The following is a 9289-nucleotide window of genomic DNA, read 5'->3' as shown; positions in this document are numbered from 1 at the left end:
AGTCCCAGTTAGTTGATATGCGCTTCACCTCGAGCCTAAGGTCGTCCACCAGCGCCTCCACCGCCAGCCTCTAGGTACCGAGATCCATAGCCACCACCTCCAACGCTGTTACTCGGCTATCGCAGTCATCGTTGGTGTGGGCGAGATGAAGGGACTCCAGATCGAAGTAGGCGGACTCTAGGGAGGCGACGTAGGCGTCGAGTGCCGCATCCTGAGCGGCGCGGTTGCGTTCTTGGTCGGAGAAATGGCGCTCCCACTTCTCATCTTGCTCATCGAAACGTTGGTTGAGCTCATCGAGGACCAGCTTCAGGTTGGGATCCATAGCACCGTGGGCGCGGTGGGGCCTGGTGAAGTGCTCATGCGGCGGCGGATGAGCGGAGTCCAAATCGACACCGTAGTCTGATACGAATTGTAAGCAGGAACTAGGAAACTAATGCTTGGAGGAGAGGAAGAAATACAGTAACAATGAGTTTTTGAATAACATAATTGAGTTTATGGTTTTCAGGATTCGTCCCCCCTCTCTTTCCTCATACTTATACTAGCCTACGGCTGCCATATGAGCCCAAACACCTTGGGATTGGGCCGAACTCGCCTGTTGGGCCTTAGGAGACGAAGGAGCACTCCCGCGGTCGCTACCTCTAGCAGGGTCGACGCGGACAGTGGAAGGAGAGTCAAGGGCGTTGCTGATAGATCATCCGAAAAAAATACACGAAAAAAATAACCACGAAACATCGTCGAACCCTGCGGGGTCGCCCTCGCTCTCCGCCTTTGCCAGCGCCGCATCCCTCCTCCCCTTGCCGGCGCCCCCGGTCAACCAGGAGAACCTCCACCCCAACCTCGCCACCTCACCGATGGTGTTGCCCGCTAAGGGTGCCTCCTCGCCACCACCGAGGAGGATCACTCCACAGCCGCTACCACTGCGCCAACCACAACGAGCCCTCCGTCAAGGTACCGTGATATCTCGGGAGGGTTGGGACTTGCGAGCCTGTTCCTGATTTGTGGGGATGCGCGCAGGTGGTGGTGAGGGTGCGGCCGACGGTGAGCCGGCCAGTGCACGGCAAGGATCTGTGGTTCGTCCGTAGGACCGCCCTAGACTCAATTGTCGTTGTTCGCTGTGGATGGCGTCCTCGACGACAGGGCTTGTCAGGTATATCAGCAGGTTTAAAACCCATTACCAATTTTTTCACGAGTAGCATGCCCAGTCATGCATGGCTCTGAATGGATTCTACGAATTGGTGGTTGTTTGCAGGCCGATGTGTTCGATCTGGTGGGATTGTCCATGATCGAGAACTAGCAGAATTACCTCTGTTGAACTAGCAGATTCCACATAGGAGGAAAGACATCTTAAGAAGTCTCTTTCAAGGCTTGGGTGTGTAAATCTGTAATTGCTTCTTTGATATTTTTTTCGCCTTCAACTTGATTCAGTTATGCCAATAGTCCAAGATCACTGTTCGTCATTTATTTTTATTTTTCTTGGTGAATAATGGTGCTCATCTTATGACTTACGCATGGGTTCGGCCATGAACTTAGCAATCATATGTACTGCACAGGAGATCCAAAATAAGTGAGAGGAAGGAAGGGACTCAGAACTAGAAAAGACTAAAATTACGGTGAGCTATTCCTTTTAGCCAATTTTTGGATCATTGATTTAAGGGTTATATTGTGACACCTTGTGTTTCTGATGACATTCAGATAGCTTCTCCGATTATTTGGGTTCTCTGCTGCCGCCACGCGAGCGTGGGCACGAGCTCCACCAAGGCCTTGTCCTCTCCTTCGTGGCCGATGGCGAGCCCCAGGAGAGAGGAAGACCTGCTGGGAGAGGAAGAAGAAGCAGGCCGTGATGCTAGGAGGCAGGCACGTGAACATGGGTAAACCAGATTGCCAGGGTTGTTGAGTTTACTCTTTCTGTTGCGTGTGTGTGCGCGTGTGTCTATCTTCAGCATGTAGTGAGGTGAGCGCGGCGCTTCCTTCGCGTTGTGCGCATGTGTGTGTGTGTGTGGGCGGAACTTGGTCACCCGGCAATGTCGCCCACGTCGTGTGGCTGTGGGATGGCGCAACAGGAAGTGCGGGGCGTGGGCGGTATTGAGAAGTGCCAAGTCTTGCATGTAATTAGGGTTAAAAATAAAATAGAAGAAAAAACTGAAAAGCAGCAGTTCGTTGCGCTGCACCAACTCTCTATCCACTGAGTTCATCGTTTCGTTCTGAGCGTTCATCGAATTCGGAGAGAGGGATAGTGAGCGTTCCAGCGAGTATTGATCCTGTGCAGTTTCCAACAACTGGCATCAGAGCTAGATTCAGTCGCTGGGATCATCACCGAGCCATCACCGCCGCGTTCATGCCTCGCGGAGCATCCAGATCGCCGCTGCGTCGGCGATCGTGGTCACCCTTCGGTAGTCACTCAGGAGGGAGTGGCGGAAGGAACCGTGGGCTGGTGATTCACCGCACGGTCAAGGAGGTCGGCAACGCGGGATGGCCAATGCTGACGAGAACGAACTACACCGATTGGGCGGCGCTGATGCGCGTCATGCTGCAACGACGGCATCTGTGGGACACCATCAATGTCGGCACGGATGACTTCATTGACGACCGGAACGCCCTCGAGGCGCTCTGCAAGTCGGTGCCGGAGGAGCTGCGGGGGAGCATCGCCAACAAGACCACAGCCAAGGCGGCGTGGGAATCGCTCAAGACCCGGTACATCGGCATCGACCGGGTGCAGAAGGCGAAGGTGAAGACACTGCGCCGCGAATTTGACGGCATCACCTTCAAGGAAGGGGAGTCCATCGACGACTTCGCGAGCCGCATCACCAGGATCACCGATCAGCTCGCGATCCTGGGGGAGGAGCACGAGGAGGAGGAAATCGTGCGTAAGTTCCTGGAGGCTCTCCCTGATCGATTTGAGCAGATTGCAGTGGCAATTGAGACGCTCCTCGATCTTGAGGACGTGTCTCTGGACGAGTTGGTTGGACGGCTCAAGGCGACGGAGGAGCGTCTGAACCGTTCGAAGGGAAGAGGCGGCGGCGGATCGGGCAGCGGCGGTGCCGGCAAGGAGATCGATGGCAAGCTGTACTTCACCGAGGAGCAGGTGATCGCCCGCCTCGCGTCGCACCTCAACATCAACGCCGACGGGTCGGCGGCGCGTGACAAGACGTCGTCTGGCCTTCGCAAGCGTCGCGACGTGGGCGGTCGTGGCAAGGAGCGTGGCAAGGAGATGCGCTCGGGACCGCCGAAGGGCGGCGGTGGTGGCAAGGACGACAACGTCTGCCACTACTATGGTAAGGCCGGGCACTGGAAGCGGGAGTGCCGGAAGAAGAAGCAGGACGAGGAGAAGGCAGCTGCGGCGGCATCTGCGTACCAGCCACAAGTGAACCTGGCTCAGGCGGAATGGGAGATGCCTGCTCTGCACATGGCCGTGGTGACACTATCTAAAACGGTTAACCACGGTGGGCGGCGCACCGAGCACGTCTTCCTCAACGAGCACAAGGTTGTGGTGGAGCTAGACGGCGACGGTGAACATGGGGAGATGCAATGGTATCTTGATACCGGCGCGTCAAACCACATGACCGACGACACGTCCGTCTTTTCTGAGTGGAACCCCGGCGTCCTCGGCTCCGTGAGGTTTGGGGATGGCTCACTCGTGGAGATCGCTGGGCGTGGCACGGTGCTGTTCGCGTCCAAGAACGGCGGACACCGTGCTTTCCACGACGTCTACCACATTCCTCGACTCCGGAGCAGCATCCTCAGCATCGGGCAACTTGACGAGCACGACTGCAAGATCGAGATCGAAGAAGGGGTCCTCCGTATATGGGACCGGGCATCTCGTGAGCTGCTCGCCAAGGTAAAGCGTACACCTAATCGCTTGTACATTCTGCCATTGAAGCTGACGCCGCCAGTGTGCCTGGCCGCCATGTACGGCGATGCGGAGTGGAAGTGGCATGCCTGGTTCGGGCATCTGGGCTTTCAGGCGCTGAAGAAGATGGGGCGCGAGGGCATGGTGCGAGGCCTGCCGCAGATCGAGCACGTCGAGCACGTCTACGACGCCTGCCTGGCCGGGAAGCAGCGTCGAGCGCCGTTCCCGCAGGAGGCGAACTACCGCACCGCCAAGCCTTTGGAGCTGATCCACGGGGACCTATGCGGCCCCGTCACGCCTGCAACACCCGGCGGCAAGCGGTACCTCATGCTGGTCGTCGATGACATGTCGCGGTACATGTGGGCGGTTCTACTCGCCAACAAATCCGACGCCGAGGACGCGTTCCGCAAGCTGCGCGCCGGAGTCGAGGTGGAATCCGGGCGGAAGATCAAGGCGTTCCGCACTGATCGTGGGGGGGAGTTCATGTCGGTGAGCTTCCTCAAGTACTGCTCCGAGCGCGGGATCAAGCGGCACCTCACCGCGCCGTATTCTCCCCAACAGAATGGCGTGGTGGAGCGCCGGAATCAGATCGTGCTCGCCATGGCACAGAGCATGATGAAGGCCAAGGCGGTTCCGGCGTGGCTGTGGGGAGAGGCTGTGATGACGGCCGTCTTCCTGCGCAATCGCGCCCCGACAAGAAGCTTGGTGGGGCGCACGCTGTATGAGGCCTGGTACGGCCAGAAGCCGGCTGTCCACTTCCTGCATGTCTTCGGTTGTGTGGCGCATGTGAAGGTCACCAAGCCGAATGCGGGGAAGCTCGACGACCGGAGTGTGAGGATGGTGATGATCGGCTACGAGCCTGGGTCGAAGGCATATCGGGTGTTCGACCCCGTCGACAACCGGGTGCACGTCACACGCGATGCCGTGTTTGAGGAGGACGTGGCCTGGGACTAGAGCGCAGCCGATAATAGTGGTGGCATGGAGGGTGTCACCTACAGTGCTGGCCAGGACACGCTCGTGGTGGAGGATGACTGGGCTGAAGGGGAGACTGGAGGGCATGCTAGCGCCTTCCCAGACGGCCAGGCTCCAACATCGCCCTTGACGGTAGGGGCGACTGAAGGCTCGACGCACACGCCACCGCCTGGGGACACGCACTCGGTGCATCAATCGGCGTCTTCGTCGTCATCGAGCTCTGCGGCATCATCACCAGCTGCATCGTCACCGCGCACACTATGAGTACAAGGCGGGACCATTCCGTGGCAAGGTGAGCTGCCGAAGAGGGGTACTATGCCGGTGCAGTTCGTGTCTCCTACGACAGGTGCACTAGAGGCGTTGGACGCGGACGATGATGAAGAGGCCGCGCACCGGTTCAGAGTCGTCGACAACCTCCTGTACGACGACGACGACTTGGTGGCGGACGGCGATCTGCTCCTCGCCGCGGACGCAGAGCCGTCCACGTTTGACGAGGTGGCAGGACATGAGGAGTGGAAGCGGGCCATGTCAGAGGAGCTCAAGTCCATCAACGACAACAAGACTTGGATGCTCACCGACGCGCCTCCAGGAGTGAAACCCATCGGCCTCAAATGGGTTTTTAAGATCAAGCGCGACGCTGACGGCAACATCACCAGGCACAAGGCGCGTCTGGTGGCAAAGGGCTATGTGCAGCGCGCCGGCGTCGACTTTGACGAGGTGTTTGCGCCGGTGGCGCGCATGGAATCCGTGCGGTTCCTCCTCGCCATCGCCGCGCATTACGGGTGGACGGTGCACCACCTCGATGTAAAGTCAGCATTTCTCAATGGAGACCTGGCGGAGGAGGTGTACGTCGAGCAACCGCCGGGTCATGCAATCCGAGGGAAGGAGCGCAAGGTGTACAGGCTCCACAAGGCGCTGTACGGGCTTCGGCAAGCGCCCAGGGCTTGGAATGCAAAGTTGGACAGCTCACTGCGGTCTCTTGGGTTCAGATGCAGTGAAGCTGAGCACGCGGTGTACGTGCGGGGCTCCTGCGGAAACCTACTGCTCGTCGGAGTGTATGTCGATGACCTCGTCGTGGTTGGAGCGGACCCGACGGAGGTCGATCGCTTCAAGAAGGAGATGGCCCGGCTCTTCAGCATGAGCGATCTCGGATCGCTGCACTACTACCTCGGCATCGAGGTTCGTCAGGGCACCAAAGGCATCACGCTGTGCCAAGGTGCCTATGCGGACAAGATCATCGAGAAGGCCGGGCTCAGGGGGTGCAATCCTTGCAGCACTCCGATGGAGCCACGACTCAAGCTGAGCAAGACGAGCTCGAACCCCCCGGTGGACAAGACCCTGTACCGCAGCGTCGTCGGGAGTCTGAGGTACTTGGTCCATACACGTCCTGATATAGCATTCGCAGTTGGTTATGTAAGTCGCTTCATGGAGGCACCCACTACCAAGCACTGGAGTGCTGTTAAGCACCTGCTGAGGTACATCGCCGGGACGAGGTCCTACTGCTGTGTTTACCGGCGGGGGGAGGGAGCTCTAGAACTGATCGGTTTCAGTGATGCTGATCACGCCGGGGACAGCGACGACCGGAAAAGCACTTCCGGGGTGTTCTTCTTCCTCGGCCAGAACCCGGTTAGCTGGCAATCGCACAAGCAACGCGTGGTGGCGCTGTCATCGTGCGAGGCGGAGTACATCGCCGGCGCTACTGCGGCGTGTCAGGGAGTGTGGCTATCGCGCCTGCTCGCTGATTTGGTGAACGCCAAGGTCATCGCGCCACTGCTCTACATCGACAACAAGTCAGCATTGGCGCTGGCTAAGAATCCGGTGCTCCATGAGAGGAGCAAACACATTGACGTCCGGTTCCACTTCATCCGTGACTGCATCAGCTCCGGCGTCATCGAAACGGACTACATCAGGACTGGTGACCCTGGCGGACCTGCTCACCAAGCCACTGCCGCGCGAACGTCTTCTAGAACTGCGTGGTCGGAGTGGCGAAGATCAGTCCGGCGCAACAGAATTAGGGGGGAGTGTGTTGAGTTTACTCTTTCTGTTGCGTGTGTGTGCGCGTGTGTCTATCTTCAGCATGTAGTGAGGTGAGCGCGGCGCTTCCTTCGCGTCGTGCGCATGTGTGTGTGTGTGGGCGGGACTTGGTCACCCGGCAATGTCGCCCACGTCGCGTGGCTGTGGGATGGCGCAGCAGGAAGCGCGGGGCGTGGGCGGTACTGAGAAGTGCCAAGTCTTGCATGTAATCAGGGTTAAAAATAAAATAGAAGAAAAAACTGAAAAGCAGCAGTTCGTTGCGCTGCACCAACTCTCTGTCCACTGAGTTCATCGTTTCGTTCTGAGCGTTCATCGAATTCGGAGAGAGGGATAGTGAGCGTTCCAGTGAGTATTGATCCTGTGCAGTTTCCAACAAGGGTCTCTTCACCACAACCCTTTCATTAACTTTTATATCGATTATAAGATTGAATATCAAATGATCTGTATTGTTTCCTGGGTGTTGGAGCTGAAAAGAATTTTTTGTTTGGGGTGAATTCTTTGCAGGAAAGAAGAGGGTTTGGATGGCGGAATTGTCGAGGATGAGAAGTTGAGCGCGGGCAACGCCGATATTGGATCTGGTAGTTTGGTTAGTGCTGCTGCTCTGTATGCATAATTACCGTATACATGTGTGTTGTTTCGTTGTAGTGACCTTATCTCTCTGTAAAATCTTCTGAATAATAGTGTCAGGATGGTAGCGTGTCATAGGAACCCATCAGATTCACAAGGATAATGAAATCACTGCACATCAATTGGTGTGTTTCACTGTGCATACGTTTGGATTAACTTGCCTCGAATCAATATACATTAATATTATATTTTGCATGCACTGTAAATATTTAAAAGGCTTTGTTTGGGCGAAAATTGGTTTCAGGCGAGCAAGCATGAGGAGAAATTTGATAAGAATTCAGGCAGCAATCTTGTCGAGGTCTACGTGCACGATCTGGTTAGTGTTTGTTTGCTATCCAACATTGGGAAAATTGAAACTTTTAAGCTATTTTTTAGAGGAACTTTTAAGCTATATTTTGCATGCACTGCGATTATTTAAATGGCTTCATTTGCCAAAAAAAGGGGGTTTTAGGAGAGCAAGCATGAAGAGAAAATTGATGACATTTCAGGCAGCAGTCCTGTCGAGGTTCACACGCACGGTCTGGTTAGTGCTTGCTTGCTATGCAACATTGGGAAAACTAAAATCTCTGCTGTTCATAGCCTCGTAGGTGCCTTCTGTTCATTATTTCTTCTGAATTTGAGTTTCATGACAAAGAACCTGTCGAATAAGTTGACCAGAAATCAAGGTGTAACCATGTCGAGATCACTGCACATGATATCGTTAGTTATTGTTTGCTAAGCATAACTGTGAACATTGAAACCATTTTGCGGCTATCCTGGTAGGTTGTTCCCTGGATTAGCCATATCAAATGGCAAGTTGATTACTTTGTTTTCTTGATTAATTCCTGAGATGATAGTAAATCTAATGTCACAGGGTATGGATAGGCCTATATGATTCAAAGCATCAAGGTGAAAAGAAGAATAGTATCATCACGGTGAAAAGAATAGAGTTCATTCAGCTCAATTTGTTAGTACACTTTTCATTTATTGGTGTTTGGAATTTCAAATCAACAATGACATTTTACGGTATTGTCAACATTTCGTAGTATGCGAGACATGACCTATTATGTCTTGTTATGTATAATTGTTTCCGAATTAAACTATAAAAAAAATATCGTTCGGTTGTTTTCATGTGCATCTCTGGAACGAACATGTGACGTTAGCACGGGCACTGCGCGGATCTGGCATTCTTACTCCCGCTTGTCCTGGTCGCTCACAATCACATCACAGAGCTTTCAATTGGTGAACCTGCAGGCACAGCGGCCGTCGGCTTGGAGGGAGGAGGATGGTGGGAAGAAGAGGAGGAGCGCCAACGCATTACCAGGTGACGGTGACGGTGTAGGCTGCAACAAGAGGTTTCGCGCCGCGGTTCGATGGGCTGCGCTTCATCGAGACCCTCGTCACGGCGCACCGCTGACTGCCTGTAATGTAATGTGGCCGCTAGCTAGTCCAGGTCACCGGAGAGTAACGTTGCGCTAGTATTGTTGTGCCGTCGCCGTAGCTAGCCTGTAACCAGCTGATTTTGCTGTCACTGTTCGCCATGTGGCCCTTGGTTAACAAGGGTAGTCTAATCAGACAGAACTGGCTACCGTTAAACTGATGTCGGTGGTGCTATAATTTTTTTTTCTTTGGACCGGTTGTTCAGCCATCAATGGCGCGCCTCCTGCTAGGAACGATTTTCGAGTGAGCTGCCGTTCTACGGCTCAGCCCTCACAATTCACCAAACGCAGTAGCTACCCACCCACTTTGCCGAATCGGGTGATCTAGGTAGAAGAAGGCTGGCACGCCACAGGCTCTGCCTTTTGCTACCTGTACTAGCCACACTAGGAA

The 9289-nt window shown here is 54.9% G+C and overlaps 1 protein-coding gene across 21 annotated transcripts; it reads left to right on the top strand.

Moving 5' to 3' along the window:
* The first annotated feature begins 807 nt into the window (after positions 1-807).
* Positions 808-9082, top strand: LOC136539181 (uncharacterized). Of its 21 annotated transcripts, none has more exons than XR_010779572.1 (8): positions 808-1369; positions 1551-1610; positions 1693-1886; positions 7358-7439; positions 7535-7605; positions 7725-8003; positions 8334-8426; positions 8714-9082. XR_010779572.1 is itself a non-coding variant. In XM_066531124.1 (6 exons), the coding sequence occupies exons 3-6, from the start codon at positions 1841-1843 to the stop codon at positions 8936-8938; spliced, it is 393 nt and encodes a 130-aa protein (XP_066387221.1). In that variant the 5' UTR covers positions 808-1369; positions 1551-1610; positions 1693-1840; the 3' UTR covers positions 8939-9082. The 21 variants fall into 21 exon arrangements, 5 of the variants coding, with proteins under 5 accessions (XP_066387221.1, XP_066387219.1, XP_066387223.1 ...); XR_010779571.1 differs by having other exon boundaries at positions 7725-8238; XR_010779567.1 differs by lacking the exon at positions 7535-7605 and having other exon boundaries at positions 1693-1868; positions 7725-7796.
* Positions 9083-9289: the final 207 nt, after the last annotated feature.

This window comes from Miscanthus floridulus, chromosome 2 (assembly GCF_019320115.1).
Source record: "Miscanthus floridulus cultivar M001 chromosome 2, ASM1932011v1, whole genome shotgun sequence".
Classification (NCBI taxonomy): domain Eukaryota; kingdom Viridiplantae; phylum Streptophyta; class Magnoliopsida; order Poales; family Poaceae; genus Miscanthus; species Miscanthus floridulus.
The sequence above is the reverse complement of the archived record's forward strand: the minus strand, read 5'-3'. Positions and strand labels throughout refer to the sequence as shown.

Bases quoted from the DNA above. Each gene is read 5' to 3' on its own strand.
- LOC136539181 (XM_066531122.1), top strand. From the start codon at position 1,783: ATGGCGAGCCCCAGGAGAGAGGAAGACCTGCTGGGAGAGGAAGAAGAA. The intron at 1,869-7,357 runs GTAAACCAGATT...AATTCTTTGCAG, and splicing joins AGGCAGGCACGTGAACATGG to GAAAGAAGAGGGTTTGGATG. The intron at 7,797-8,713 runs GTTAGTGTTTGT...GTGAACCTGCAG, and splicing joins AGGTCTACGTGCACGATCTG to GCACAGCGGCCGTCGGCTTG.